Here is a 16,616-nt window from a genome sequence, read left to right as displayed (position 1 = left end):
AGGATCGTTTTCTTCATAATATAGAGAAGAAAATGAACCTAACATTACGGCCAAGCAAATAGTGCGAACACTACATTGGCAGTAAGTGATCAACTATTTGGAGAAGATTGAATAAAGCTGGTCTTTTGTAGGCTAAAGAACATTTAGAATGGACTGACGTCAATAGTCACTCGTACTCTTTTTGACGAGTCTCGGTTTGGATTTCATCCAGATTCACGAAGAGTAAGAGAAAAAGCCGACTCTAACATCCTAGAGGTGCATTCCTAGCAAGGTGGTAACAATAACTGTTTGGGCGGGAATTCGTATGGACGCACGAATCGATCTCATTTGAATTAACACACACAAGAAAACATGACAGCATTTAAATACCGCACTGTAGTGCGACATGCAAATGGGTGCGGTTCCAACTCATGCACGAAAATGCTCGCGCCTAGACACACAATTGCACTTCGGAAACAAGTATTGACTGGCCTGCACTGTCATCCGACATGAATCCTTTTGAACATACATGGGACACATTATAAAGAAGAGCTTTAGCAACTGTTTCTCCGAACCTGGTAACGGTAGAACAACCTTTTGTTCACCTGAAAGGAACCTGAGACCTTATACAAGAACTGAATAACTTAATATTGATAATGACCAACAGATGCCTAACACTTATTAACGTCAGGGGTGGATACACGTATTATTAATACGGTATTTGGTATCCTTGTCTCATTATTCAAAAAAGATAAAAATCTTATTTAATTAAAAACAAAGTAAAGCTCTTTATTTCAACCAACAAAGGATCATAATGTGTTAGTACAAGATATTCTTAAAATCTAAGCATTCCTAACCTAGGACAGGACAGCTGGTATTAAGATCTATATTATAGTCAACTTAGGAAATTATTTATAGATTTCCTGTAAATTAAGTAGGTAAATGTGAAATATCCTTAAAGTTGATGTGTATAATTCCAGTGCCAACTTTTCGTAGCCAAACTATATGTTCAAATTAAATAGCGCAATTAATTCTGTTTTTAACTTGGATACAAAATAATAACGAGCCTATATTCAGATGTACCTCGATCAATTGCTTATTGCTGTTTTTTTTGAATTTTTATTTCGGTAAAAATAAAAAGCATACATTACTACTTTGCAACTGTTTCACGGCTAGCATAAGAAAATTAGCTCCAAATTCAATCATCATTTATTTAAATGATCCCAAATAGATATCCATGTAGCTCAAATCACAGTATTCCGCAATGGCCTTCGTAAATTACAAAAATGATCCTAAATTAGTTGCTGCAACCCGAAGAATTTAAAAACGTTAACCATCTTGTTGCAAAGATGATTATGTAACGTTGAAATTTCGATCTACACTACTCCGAGAACCTTGGAAACGGTTTGCGGTTCGTATCCAATATACATATTTTTGAAACAAAATAGCAAGAGGAATATTTATTGGAACAAAACAATTGTAACGCCAAAGAAGCATATCTGCGTGCGTAGACTAGCGTACATAACACATAAGTACACACACACACACACTTTTTTTTACATAAAACTAAAGCTAGAATTTTTCATACAACGTATTTTTAAGTAATACAGTAAAAGCAGTATATTGTAAAGAAAAAAGAATATGAAAAAGAAATTTTAAGAACAGTAGGTTAGAACCAAAGAGAATTTAAACACTACGTTCAAGAGACGGGAGTACCATACAAAATAATGAGAAATCTCGCTTGTATTGTATTGCACTAAATCTTGATACCAACATAATCAACTAATGACGTAATATCAGAGCTGCCAATATAATAAATATATAGGGTTGGAATTAATACATAATTTTTATCGATAATTATATATATATATATATATATATATATATATATATATATATATATATATATGTATTATATAACATAAATAAATTAATATAAATAATGTCTAATTTTAAGGTTCTCTTTTGTTAATTTTAATATTGACCTAAGCAAAGTCTAACTAGTTTGAACTAAGGGGAAGGGAGTAAAAAACAATTAACATAATTAATATTTTATGAATAGTTTTGTTTTGCGTTGTAGTTTCGGTTTAGACAGTCTTTGGTATTCGTTTTTCAGATGTTGCAATAAAGTCGTAGACGAGGGTCGTGAATCTGAAATGATAACAGAATACATATAAGCAGAAGTTATTTAACGCTAATTTTTAGGCTTTAAATATTTTTTTTGCACATAATATCCACAATATAATATAATAAAAAGGATTTAAAAGGTAATAAACTTATTTATCAAAAATATAGATACCATAAAAATGAAATAAATAAAAATAAATTTAAAATAAAATATCGAAAATCGATAAAAAAGTGTCAAACCACTACAGATAGATTATAATATTATAATTTTTATTCTAGATGAATTAAATCAATACTTTTCACTTTTCATCACTTTAAGCATTCTTTATTAGCTTGTTATTTGTTCATAGGTGCTTACCTTTCTATACTCAAAAATAATTTAGCCATGAAAATTCTCCTACTCCCATCTGACCAGCCAGATTTTAAACCACATATATTTTACACATTTTTTATTACATGGAATAGCTTAGAAAGTCTTACGCATTTATTATATAAATAATTAAGCACATTACCCTGAATAATACGAGTTGCTCCAGGCTGGTAAGAACTAAGAAGATTAACAAAAACAAATAGCTCAACTCGTTACAGTAAAAGTGTACTGTGTTGCACAATGACAATGTCATTCATTATTTCGTTCATCGTTGGTGGTTGGTGTCATAGTGATTATATTCTCTTTGGTTGGTGTATTATTATGAAGACGTTACCAGGCCATAAAATCCAAAAAAAAAAAATGATTATGAAAATGTTATGATCTCAACTGTTATAAATATTTATATTTTACAATTTACTCTTTTGCTTTTTTGTTGTTGATGTTTTGCCTATTTTAGTTCATTTTAAAAAGAGATCCATCATGAATATTGAAAACGCTGCTGTGAACATATTAAAACGTGGTGTTGACTTGGACATGAAAAAACGATACACAGAAGCACTAGTATGTTATCAAGAAGGACTACAAATATTAGTAGACAAAATAAGAGGTAACGTGTATGCTACGCATTACATTATATTTCCTCAAATATTTTTATTTAAGCTAACAATTTGAAATTTTGAATAAAATTTTTCTAGGTGAAAGTGAGGAATCAGCTAAAAGTTACTTACGAAAAAAAGTGGAGGAGTACATGAACAGAGCTGAAACTATAAAGAAGCTAGTTATTCAACAAAAAGAAACAGGACAATTCCATGAACAAATCCATATCGAAAATAATTCCATGGGACACAGCTATAAGACACTTTTTGGCAGGTTTTTAGATAGTGATGTGAAATTTGTGATTGTGGAAGATCCCTATATTAGGTCTTTTCATCAGGCAAGTATAATTTTAGTTACAACAAGATGAATGTTAATGTTAAATATACCTTCAAAAACCCAAACTTTTCAGGGGGCATACAGCTATTGTCATTTTCAGGCTTTGCTAGAGGAAAACACATTTATTTTTTCACTTCTTCATCTAAAGATACCTTCAAACTCCCAAACTTTTCAAGAGGCATGCAATAATTGTCATTTTCAGACTGCTAGAGGAGAGCACAATTATTTTTCCACTTCTTGATCTAAACCTACCAAAAATCATCAGCTTTTGTACATAAACAATGCCAAAGAGAGTGAGGCTTAAAGCATTCAACCTAAGGTCTTTTGGAATCTTCTTTTCAATCTTGTTTCTGAAAATATATTTATGGAGAAAAACTTCTATTTCCATTCCATGGATATACCTTACTTGTGTCTATTTTGTGGCAGAGCAAAGAGCTCTAAAAAGTTTTGAGACTCATGAGTTAGATGTAGATTACGGTCTGCTTTTTGATGGACATCCGCACCCAACCTCACTACTTGTGTTGTTCTCCTTGCTTATCCGTATTTGGTAAAATCTGTTAATGCAGATTTAGATGTTTGTATGAGCATAGATATTACTGCAGATTTCGATAGGCCAAGGTTGTTTAGTTACTAACATTACTGGTTTAACTCTCACACCTAAGTCTATAGAATGTAAGTGCTACTACTTCCTACTTAGCCATTTCCTGTGAGTTTTTTGTCTTTTGTTGTATGGTATTTTAGTACTACAAATACTTTTTCTTCCTGTTGAGTTAAGGAATCTGTCCTGCCTGAATGAAGAACCTCATAACTATTGTGATTTTACAATCTCGATAATTATATTGCAACATCTGATTATTTCATGAAACGGATAGAAATTTAGGATTTTTATGAGACTCTGTTTTTTGTTATTGAATAATCAAGTCATGTTCTCTATGGTAATAATAATACAAAAAAAAAACATTGCGTGCGTACAAAGTACACATGTCAAAAGTGAAACCTGCATGGTGCATGAACCTCTAAACTGCATATGAATTCCTGGTATGTGTTGCTAGGATGACACATGATTTCAACCGCTATGAAAGACATTCCTACCACCACTAATATATATAATAATATGTTCTCCTGGTGTCTATGTAGTAATATGTCGTGCGCTTGGAGTCAGAATATATAAAGGTATACTCACGCCATACTTAAGACAATCTCTTCTTTAACTATGATCGCCTGGTACCAAAACATTGTATTATGCTTCCTATCTCATTATCTCCAATGTTAATTTAGTAATTATGAATTGATGTGACTGCTCTTTTTACTGCCCCGTTTTCGTTTCATCGACTTTCAAATCACAACCATGATAAAGAAGTTTTCACTTCAATAGTATGCATATTTCTGTCTCATTCTTTGCCGGCTTCATCCTACACATTTTTGTATTTGTGTCTCTTACCTGTCGTTTTATCCCTTGCATCCTTGCATGGTTTGAAATCACAACAATTCTAAAGAAGTTTCACTTCAAAAGAAATCAAGTACTAATAATAGTTTAAAATGATATTTGGTTTAGCAAAATAGTCACAATTTCTCTTACAACTCTGAAAGTAAAATTTCTAACAAAACATATCATAAATTTCATTTTTTGTTTACAATTCGCAAGGTTATTCATCTAACTCTAGCAAGATGTATTAAATAACCCCATTATAATCCCTAGGGTATTATAAACAAAGAAAGGTACAACATATAGTTGTAGTCCGCACATGGCCTTGTAAGTTGTAACTAAAACAGGTGTTGAATAACAAATGTGCTTGCAACATATTCCGCTAAGTAGAGGATATTAATAGTTCCCATAAGATTTAGTCACTGCTTCTTCTAGAGATTTCTTAAGCAACTTGGTGTTGGCGTGTTGTTAAGAGCTGGTCATATCTTCTTAATATCTGGGTGGTGAGCGCTGGTCTTCATCCCTTATAAAAAAAAATCGGAAAGGGTACATTCTTACGAAGCATATTGCTAAGAGGTTTAACAACACGATTGAAGACAAACTTTTGATACACTTGGGCTAAAATCTCTATCTATTTCACAAATATGAAGTTATGTTCCTTGATAAGTCATCCCCACCAAACCGTGGCTGTTGCAGGATTACAATTACATTGTACTTTTCCGACCACCTATGAAGCTGCTTTGGAGCTATGTGCATACACTTTTTCAATTTGTTAATTGTATATTGACGATAAGCACTAAGGTTCAGGCCCTTTTTTGATAATATGCGTAAAATTCCTGGTAGGTATCTTCATTTCTAGCAAAATTTTCTTCTTTTTTCTCTAGGATTCAGTGAATTCAGGCACCCTGATAATTTATGATGCAGACAACAGTGGATGTGTTGGTATATCTATAAAATATAGATAGTATGACATCACCATATGACTGATAACTAGATTTTGATGAGTATTGATAATGACCAGTGGGTCTGTTTGTGCAGGCAATTACTGCAATTTACATTGTTTTATTGAACACTTCATTCCATTATTGTGGTTTAATGTTTACTTAGAAAAATATATATCATATGGCTGGAAATTATTGAAGTTTCTATCATAATAAATGTGTTCTAAATTAGGATCCAAAAAATTAAAAATAGAAGTTCTAACAATATTTATGACAAGATTTGTTGTATTGACACTTTACCATCAATATAATTATTGTTATAACATAGATTTGTTTATTAGTACATCTTCATATACATACTGAATACAATATTATTATGTTTATTTGCATAATGGAAAAAGAGGACAATTAATGTAAATGTCTCATGACGATTTGTGTTTAATTCCACCCTTACCCTCTTGTAACAGTAACTGGTGGTAGGTTTGCAAGCCTTTTTTAATATACCGATGGTGTATCAATCTGGAAACACAACTGAAGAAACTATAATGCAGTGTATAGTTTTGTTGTATTTGGAATAAAGTTCCTTGTGAACCAAACTGTAGATGGTAGAGGAACACAAAACATTCTGATGGAGAAGATAATATTGAAGAAAACAGGTAGCTTTACCATGATAAAAATGATGTCATTGTTCTATGCAATAACAATATTTATTTACTACTTAAGTATTGACAAGTACCAGTGGGAGGCTCTTTTGCACAGGATGCCAGCTAGACTATGGGTACCACAACAGCACCTATTTCTGCCGTGAAGCAGTAATGTGTAAGCATTACTGTGTTTCGGTCTGAAAGGCGCCGTAGCTAGTGATATTACTGGGCAAATGAGACTTAACATCTTATGTCTCAAGGTGACGACCTCAGTTGTAGTGCCACTCAGAATTTTTGGTGTATTTCAAGAATCCTAAGCGGCACTGCATTGTAATGGGTAGGGCGCATCAATTACCATCAGCTAAACATCCTGTTTGTCTCGTCCCTTATTTTCATAAAAAAAACACTAGATGGACACAATGTGGTGTCCAGCTGATGATGTGCGAGTCAAAAACTGCCAAAGAGGGATAAAATAACCAAATATGTTTATATTATGACAAATTGCGAAACACAACTTTAGTAAAAGTATATTATATTACAAATCCGAAAATCTGTTGTTGTGGAACAACATAATCTTTTTTCTTACATTTTAGTGCCAAAATTTCCTGAGGTTATGTGAGCTGTTGACAAAATCATGTTGTAACTTAGGACATGTGGAACTACTTACATACAAAGATAATAAAACTGAGAGGGATCAAGAACAGTGGTTCAGAAACTTAGCAAGTGACTTGCAAAAATACAGTATTCAACTGGTAGTGAAATATTCTGAAACTCTTCATGACCGCCAGATTATGTAAGTAATAATCTTATTTATTCAATCTGCACTCAACTTCACAGCTGTTGTTATTATATTTTAGTGGACTGTATTTTATTATGTTTCATATAATATATAACTGGTTAATGTATATTGCACATTGCACCACAAGTTAGGATATCATCCCCCCCATTTGGATGTCTGGTCCTCCACAGTGTGGTGTTCAAGGAGCCTTCTTTCACATTCTACAAAGCTGTGGAATGAGCTTTCTCTGAGCTTTGACATGGGTTCCTTCAAGTGCCTCTGGTGTTTTAAGATAATGTGGGTGGACTTGATCACTTAACACCAGTAGACCCATACACTCGTTTAACCTCCTACTACATAAAAACACATATATATATATAATATGGATATACTGGTGGTGAAATGAAAGACTTGCGGTTTGCTAAATTGATTTATCAATATAAATCAAAGATTGATTGAACCAATGTTTAATCCACACATGCTAATGACTTGTTAATATAAGCATTTTATAGAGCAGTATCCTGTGCCCCCACAGCCGCCAAAAGGTGTGGTGTAACATCAGCTGTTATTACTACTTATTGACATGTTTTTTTCTAAAACAGGAGGACAAATAAATATATGTGAAAATATATGTTACCTGATGTAAGTGATCACCATTGGCCATCCTATCTTGCAGCACCTGATAATTCACACCAGCATTAACTTGGTTTATGTTAATCATGTTTTATAACAGATAATGTTCCACAAGGTTCATACTATTATTATCTTTTAACAAAGAATTATAAAGTTATGTAAATTTTTATCATGTTCACATAAAAATGACACACACACATACATACACAACACACACCATAAATTTTATATAAAATAGTTTTTGTGTTCATAATTTGTTGCATAACTTCCATTGTTAGACCTTAAAATATGTTGATGTTTGTTATTTGACATTTTACAATGCACAACTGGGAAGAGACTGACCCCCATGTCACGGGCTGTCCTAGTTTGGGGGTAGAGGGTAATTTTAAGCAAAATTGTATCTTTTTTGCAACAAATAAAGATTTATAATTATCTTTTTGTTACAGTCTGAGTTCCGGGTGGATTATAAAAATCGGCAGAGGTTTAGATTTCTATAAGGCACCAGATCATAAGTTCTCCCTTGGTGTATATGACTTAGACTTGAGACAGTGTCTTGAAACAACTGTAGATATTGTTCATTCAAAGAATGTTAAACAATCATATGGGTGATAGAACAATTTGTTAAATAATAGAGTGTAAATGACTTTTTTGTAACACATAAATAATTTAAAGAGTAATATATTTATGATTGATAATAATTTATGGTCTTGTGAAAACCTTATAACAATGTTATTGTAACAAAATTGGAGTTTATTCGATTTGAAGGACCACAATATTTTTAGATTTTTTTTTATATTAACTGGCTCCGTCAACTGAATGTCGACGATTCGGCCAATGTCAAGGTGGAGAGATTTATAAGATAATATTTTTAGATTTAAACCTTAGATCATTTATATGTCTAGATAGACTGTGACAGCTGTGAAAACGTCGAAATATATTTGAGGTTGACAGATAACCTTTATTTTGAGCCATGCATGTACACCAAAGTAGTAAAACTTGGCCTGTTTTCATCTGTTGTGTTACAAAATGCACTAAATCTAGAATAATTAATAAGTTGTTTAACCTGATTCCTGCCGCCGAATTCCACCTTCGCACGACATGCCACAAGTTAGGATATCATCTGGATGTGTGGTGGTCTTCCACAGTGTGGTTTTCAAGGAGCTTTCTTCCACATACTACAAAGCTGTGGAATGAGCTTCCTTTTGCGGTGTTTCCGGGACGATACGTCATGGGTACCTTCAAAAAAAGCGCGTACACCTTACTTAAAGGCCGGCAACGCTCTTGTGATTCCTCTGGTGTTGCAAGAGAATTTGGGCGGAGGTGATCACTTAACACCAGGTGACCTGTGGCATAACATTATCGGCTAACGTGAGTTAATTCTGGATTCAGTCCTTATACCTTACAATAGGAAAGATTAACAACTAATAATCAGTTTTCTATTTATGAAAATGTTATTTTTATATACTTGTTCAAAGTGTTTTACCATTTATTACCTGTATGTTTGTATACCTACCTCATGAAGTAGTTCAATTTTTTTTACAAGTTGCCTGGATTCGTTTTATTAGAGTTACGACACTATTCCTCCTTAGTCTTGTAAAATTGGTTCCTGTTCCTGATAATCAATAAATTTATAATGTGATAATAATAATTTAATTATTTTGTTAAGAGTAATATTCAGCCCACAGTAACAATGTAAATCATAACATATCCAGAAAACCCCAATCATATTATCATTGTATCCTTTAATTGGATGTGGCACAAGGATAGGATATTAATTGATCAAATTGGTCACTGATTAATGGACACTATTCATCTTAAGAATGTTGATAGGATTTATTAAACTTTGTTTTGATAATGTTAATTATAAGGATTTGGCTATAGTTTTACTAGAAACTCAAAGAATATTTTTATATGAATTAAATAAAACATGTGAAGGCAAACAAAGTATGTAGTTTGTTTATATAGCTGTTTCATTATTTGATTCGCTTGTACCAAGCTAATTAGAAACCAATTTCTGTATATGCTCTTTTGCTAGAAGAAGTTCATAAAGCTTTTGTAAGGTACCTGTACAAGCGTCTCCAGGATGCATATCTTTATCCTACAAAATTCTTGCTGGGTCACTTGGGGATTTAATTCTTTAGAAACCCGACCAGCCTGTGACCAGCTCGTTACCGTCTGCAAAGTTCTTACTTAATAATAGACTGTCTCGAGCTTCATAAAAAAGGGTGTGTGTACTTATGTACGCACGCAAGAAGTTATAGGTACTTCTTTGGCCTAACGAAGCAAAAATCATTAATATGATTTATACCTCGTGCTATTCTACGTTTTTAGAAAGAACATTTTTGTAAATTCTTGCACGGCTGACTTTTTAGATGTTAGATGATTAGATGGCTTTGACAATTAATTATTAAATAATGAATAAGCCGTGAGTTAATTAAGGGTTCAGTCATTATACCTTACAATAGGAAATATTAACATCTAATAATCAGTTTCTGAATATGTTATATTTATATACTTGTTTAAAGTGTTTTACTATTTATTTTCTGTATGTTTCTGTATTTCAATTTTCTTTTCAAATTGTCTGGATTCGGTTTATTAGAGTTACGACAGTATTCCTCCTCAGTCTTGTAATTTGCTTCCTGTTCCTGATAATTTCTAGTTCTATGTCTATTTTTAATTTACTAAATTTTGTTTTTAATTTAATTAATTATTTCGATAAGAGTAATCTTCAGCCCACCGTGACAATAACATTACAGTAATAATGTAAATCATAAAATATTCAGATAACCCCAATTATATTATCATACTATGATCACGGACGAGTAAAAAAAAGGAGGACTCCGCGCCGTGATATTAACAAGTTAAACCACTAAGCTAGTGTGTGTGCAGTTACGGGGGATACCAGCTAACACAAATTATGTCCCGTTTTTAGTCATAGTATTATATGGCCACATTACTTTTAAGTCCCATTTTCTAATTTCTGATATTTCTGTTTCTTGTTTGCAGTTACTTTGTTCAAACTAATATAAATATGACGTACTAACATTTCTCATTTTTTAAGAATACCTACACAAAATTCATTCAAAAATTTGTTTGTTTGCCACTGACGTGGTATCAAACATACATACATTTTAGGTGAACAAATAACTATGTGCTTTATAGTGATTAAGTTGCTAGGTAAAAACAAAAGTGATGGGAATTTTGACAGAGTACTGGATCCCCGACAATTCGAATAGCTCTGCGTTGCACGCGATTTAATCTTTAGAACTACTGGGATGCACCAGATCAAAGATGAGAACGATACTCGTATTGAAGTAGTTTTCCACACTAATTAAAAAAAATATTGGTTAAGACATACCTGTTATCATAAATCACTGCATCTTGAAACAGATAATGGTTTATCTATATATAGAACACCATTCCATGGATTACCCAATATTTCGGGTAAAGTCCCTGATTATTTACCCGCCACACTGGATGTCACTGTCCGTCACCGACGATTGCAGTCTTAATGGCGGCTGATCGGCTTATATTAGTATAAGTGTGTGCATGGGGCTATCTATTTACACGTTAATTGGCTTGTTCTGATGCTTCACTGTTATATAGGTGACACGGAGTCTTTATTATTTACTCGTCCGTGACTATAGTGCGTTTCATCAAATAGTTCCTATGCCGTCATGTTGGCAGTAATGGAAATAAGTGCTGTCACGTTACCCTTTTACGATTACCCCAAATTCAGGGAGATTAAAAAATTAATATGATGAGTCGTCCCTATTAACTACTAGCAGTCAATATTTCAGTCCTCTTTATTGTTAAAGGCGTGGGAATAACTTTTAATATCATTAATATTATCTTTCATTTAATAAAAAAATTATGTATAGAATAAAAATAAAAATATTACAGGTTCAATGAGAACAAAACACGATTTTAATCTAAAAATGTTTATTTTCATAATTTTTTACAATAATTATGTTCATCTACATCTGACATATTATTATCCTCAGCATCGCTATCATCAGAAGTATCAGTATCTTCGCCCACTTCGATTATGAATCTTTCCGTTTCGCTATCTATTACTGGGCCGTCGCCGTAGTATTGGTCTTCTATTTTTATGACGTGCTCGCATTTTTTGTTCCATTCCTCTGCAGTAATAGTTGCAAATGCTTCCTCAGTAATTTGCACTATTTTATTAGCTTCTTGGCCAACGTTTTTTTCAGCAACTCTTCTTTTAACACACTCCATGTAAGCTCAATTGGATTTAAATCACAATGATAAGGCGGAAGTCTTAATACTTTATGGCTATTCTCTTCTAACATTACATCTGCTTCATATACAGGTAGTTGATTATGTTCTTTAATTATTTCATACAGCTGCGCTTTCAACATCGGCAAATATGAAAGTCCTTTACTTGTGATTCAGGACTGCATTTCGGACTTAGTGCTTGACATTGTTGGTACCTTATCAACTTGAACAGTATGATAGGAGGCATTATCCATGACAACAATTGATTGCGGAGGTAGATTTGGTATAAACTTTTCCCTAAGCCATTTATTAAAGTTAACTTTATTCATTTCATCATGATAATCGGCTGATTTTGATTGAGATCTAAAAATTTGCTGAGCATTGGGTACAAATCCCATGGCGCCACCTGCATGAACAATAATCCAACGTGGGCCTTTAGAATCAGAAGATAAAACAAATTCTTCAGTTTCGCTTTGCCAACATTGTCCAGCGCAATATGTGGCGTGTATGTATGTCTCGTCTAGATATACAACTGGCCGCTGGGTTTCAAGACGATTTTTTCTTAATTCTTCCAGGTAGCGATGACGCCAGGCAACAATGTCGTATCGTTCCATCAAAACCTTTCTCTTGGATTTGCATTTTTTGAAATAAAATCCCATACTTTTTATAATTCTCCACAAAGTGGTGCGGCTCCCTTTATAATCTATCTCATTTCGCAGTTCATGCAATAGTTTTGTTAATGTAGGCAATTCCTTTCTTACAGAATAAAATTCATGTATTTTATGCCTTAAAGCGCACAGTTCATAATCATCCAGTTCGTGGGTTTTTCGTCGTGGGCCACTTTTGCGAGGAGTAGTCGACGTTGAAGCTGCCACTTTACCTTCTTTAGTAATTTTCGTCACGGTCTTTTCAGATATTTCTAAAAGAAAATTCAATTTTATAAATTATAACAAGAGCACATTACTCCTATATTATTGCTTTCAATAGGTAGAAGATAGTTAGTTCTACTTTTGTAGTGCAACAATTATTATTTAGTTATTATCAAATGACAAATATTTCAGACCCTGACTATTGTCAGATTTTTGTACCTAGGTACTTTATTAAAAAGGTCAAGTGAATTAACACTAAAAATACTATAGGTAATTAGAATAAAATACAATAGGAATATTAGAATGTTAAGACATAATAATTTGAGTTTAGTCGTGGACCTGGTAATCAGGACCACAATACTCGAATTACCCGATAAGCATATCACATACGATATAATGTCCTGTCTCGTTTGCGCGCACGGAGAAACCTGCACGCGCGATAGTGACAGGACGTCATATCACACACAATATTTATATCGGGTGGCGCGGGAATTGGGGCCCTGACACTGGCAACCCTATTTGACTTGAGTGCTACCAACATGACGGCATAGGAACTATTTGAATGAAACGCACTCTATCCTTTAAACTGTTGGATGGCACTGGTTGATTGGCACAAAGATGGGATGTTAATTCAAAGATTATAAGGGCATTATTCGTTTTAAGAATGTGGATATGATTTATGAAACTTTATTTTGATAAATGTTAATAATGATAAGGATTTATTTATAGTCTGTCTAGAAACTCAAAGAATATTTTTATATGAATTAAATAAAACATGTGATGGCAAACAGAGTGTGTAGTTTGTTTTTGTTATAGTTTACATAGCTGTTTCATTGTTTGTTTCGCTTGTACGAAGTTAATTAGAAACCAATTCTAGTATATGCTCTTGTGGTAGAAAAAGCTATCCGAAATCTATCCTGTGACATATTTGCAGACCAATGGAGCTCCGTTGTGAGTCAGTGCTTGCATTTTTGTGAAGGTTTCATTTCGCAAACCTATACCAATTCTGAGTATACCTATTTAATATATTTGACATTTGTTGTTATTTAATTTACAAAATTTCCGTACTAATGAATAATAAAAAAAATGTCTTTAATTTATACTCCAAACGCCTGCTATTTTGTCGCGTTTGCTGAGGGGCAAACAATGACGTCATAGTTCATAGCAACAAACAAGCGACATCTTTTACTTCATTTCCCTCCGAATTCTGACCAATGACGTCGCGTCGCTAAAAAAATCCTCGCTCAAAATAACCTTCAAAACTATAGACATAGGGATGATTCTAATTTAATAAATTATATTTAAAAATTGACATATTGTGCATTAATCGATGTAGAGATATTTAAATAAGTACCTCACTTATTTAATCCATTAATTTTTATTATCATGCATGTACATACTTTTTAGGCCACCTGTACCTGTACAACGTTAATATTAGTAGTCAGTGATTTCGGTTTTTATTTTTTTGTATAAATAAAGGTTATTTGCAATTTCGTCATCATTTTTATTAAACCCCAGACGTCCCGCGATTTGTTTGGCCTTTTTTTTATATTCGTTCCGCAAAAAATCTCTGCGATCAGGTATCATCAACCTTCTACTGTCAGGTAAAACAGAAATTCTATTTAAGTAGATTTTGCTTATGTGATCCAAGTGAAATTATTATTACTATTATATGTCCCAAATTATAATAATGATCTTATAATCGAATGGAGTTCTAAAAGGAGATAAAATAGTGGGTAGGATTGTCTTTATTAATAATTATGAAACTTAGATCAAGAAAAATAAAAAAACAATTTCATAGTAATATATTTTATTTTATACAATATATCAATAAATTTTGAATACATACTACCCTACGGTGGTATTTGCATGTTTTATCTACAAAAGAACTATACCGCTTTTTTTAATGCTGGATAAAGAGATCTAATAATTAAATGTATTCCTAAACTTTACACTTGCTGTAAAACTTTTTACAAGATCTTATATGTTGCTATATTGAAGGGTTAAAATTTATTTATTAATATTTTAATTATTGATTTAAAGGTCTAAAAATTTACAGATTGACTTATACCTTGATAAAAGAGCTCAAGCTTAAGAAAAGGCGGTATAGAGAAAGCTTTACAAATATCAAAAGTCGAAATTCATAATGGAATAATTCTTGAAATCCAATTACTTACATCATTATATTTTACATTTTAGGGTTTTATTTGGGAAAACCGGTGTTTTATTCACAGACATTTTTCAAGTAATTTGCTTATTTGTGACAGGTGAATAGAATCGTTTCACTCTTTACGTTTTTGTACGGTCATTACCATTGTTTGAATTCATTTGATTTTTACACTCGGATTTAGAAAAACTTACGTGAAAAAGTCTGTGAATATTTTTTATGATAAATATGAAGTAATATTTAATGTTGATTTTCGCTATATAATAAGAATAACTTTGACTTAAGATTTCGCAGTAGATTAGTAAAATATATCTAAAAATGGAGTACAGACTAGCAAATATATTAAGTATGGCCTCTGAATATTTTATTGATTATGAGTAAAATATCTTAAATTAAATATACATGATATAAAAATGGAATGTATTACATTACATTTGATGTCATTCGTCACATCTTCTAGCAGTGAGACTGGGACAATGTATGAATGAAGTATATATAAAAATATATTTAATTTAATTTATCAAAATTCAATATACTTCATATACTTCTAAGGGAAAAGTGTATTCACCCCAACTTCACCGAATGCTTGAGCTTAGTCTTTAATTACAACAGATTTTATTTATAATTGATATCAATTAATTTAAAAGCGTTCAGAATCATTGAAATGATTTTACAGGGACTTACGTAAACGTATCAGTTACCTATTACCACTCACAGTACAAAATTAAAAAAAAAACGTGTCGTGATACAGATAAACATAAGTATCAAATTAGTTTGACATCTGTCAAACATCCAGTCTATATTAATTTATGTTTTAGCTATTTATGCATATACATAGCTAGTCAAATCCATGTAAAAAGTATGAATCAAGGATACGGTATAGTACTACCTACTCCACACTAGATGGCGCGGAAACAAGCAGTTATGAATAGTTCAAAGAACCATAGGATCACACATAACTTTCTTGTTTCGCCGAGAACAACATAAGTGACTCCATTAAATGAGGTCGAATCATCTCACCGACATCCTTTTCATAATCTTTGAATGCATCTGTATGATGTTTGTATATAGTACGGAGTGCCTTCAAGCAATGTATGAGTGTTTGGTCCGGATTAGTTTCAACGTGAGGTCGGGTTCTCTGCATTCTAACCAGTCGGATAAGATGCGGAATGCCTTCTAGTTGAATTATTTGCTGGGCAACTTCTGATACCACGACGAGTCTGTAAAAAATTGATTGTAAATTCATTATCTAGTATATTACATACATACATAAATAGAACAAGGTACAGAAATATCACGAAACATATTAATCACTAATGTGTAGTATAGTATGTTCTCTTAGCTTGAAGGTCCCAAAGTACATATCGCTTCGGTAATACTGTAGCCGGCAGTTCAATTGCATAAAGAGGCGCACAGCAAGAAATTGAAGAAAAAAGTTGGACGTGTGAAATTTCGCTCGTTGAAGTTAGCCGGTGGGTTTGTTCCAGCTCGTGTTAACTGCATTGAT

General features: G+C 32.6%; 2 protein-coding genes and 1 pseudogene across 3 annotated transcripts in view; 1 reads left to right on the top strand and 2 right to left on the bottom strand.

Annotated features, from left to right (window-relative positions):
- The first annotated feature begins 2,830 nt into the window (after positions 1–2,830).
- Positions 2,831–14,436, top strand: LOC126970877 (MIT domain-containing protein 1-like). Its single transcript, XM_050817027.1, has 4 exons — positions 2,831–3,083; positions 3,172–3,410; positions 7,014–7,213; positions 8,278–14,436. Exons 1-4 carry the CDS (start codon positions 2,957–2,959, stop codon positions 8,438–8,440), a joined length of 729 nt encoding a protein of 242 aa, XP_050672984.1. The 5' UTR covers positions 2,831–2,956; the 3' UTR covers positions 8,441–14,436.
- LOC126970891 (uncharacterized) lies at positions 11,780–12,258 on the bottom strand (annotated as a pseudogene).
- Positions 14,437–14,735: 299 nt separating the features above from the next.
- LOC126970789 (uncharacterized) overlaps positions 14,736–16,616 on the bottom strand; it is a 60,559-nt gene continuing 58,678 nt past the window's right edge. For both annotated transcript variants that reach the window (XM_050816881.1, XM_050816883.1), the window contains exon 9: positions 14,736–16,329. In XM_050816881.1, coding sequence (XP_050672838.1) covers positions 16,059–16,329 — 271 coding nt within the window. In that variant the 3' untranslated portion in view covers positions 14,736–16,058. The remainder of the gene's footprint in view (positions 16,330–16,616) is intronic.

This window comes from Leptidea sinapis, chromosome 22 (assembly GCF_905404315.1).
Source record: "Leptidea sinapis chromosome 22, ilLepSina1.1, whole genome shotgun sequence".
NCBI classification, from domain to species: Eukaryota; Metazoa; Arthropoda; class Insecta; order Lepidoptera; family Pieridae; genus Leptidea; species Leptidea sinapis.
The sequence above is the reverse complement of the archived record's forward strand: the minus strand, read 5'-3'. Positions and strand labels throughout refer to the sequence as shown.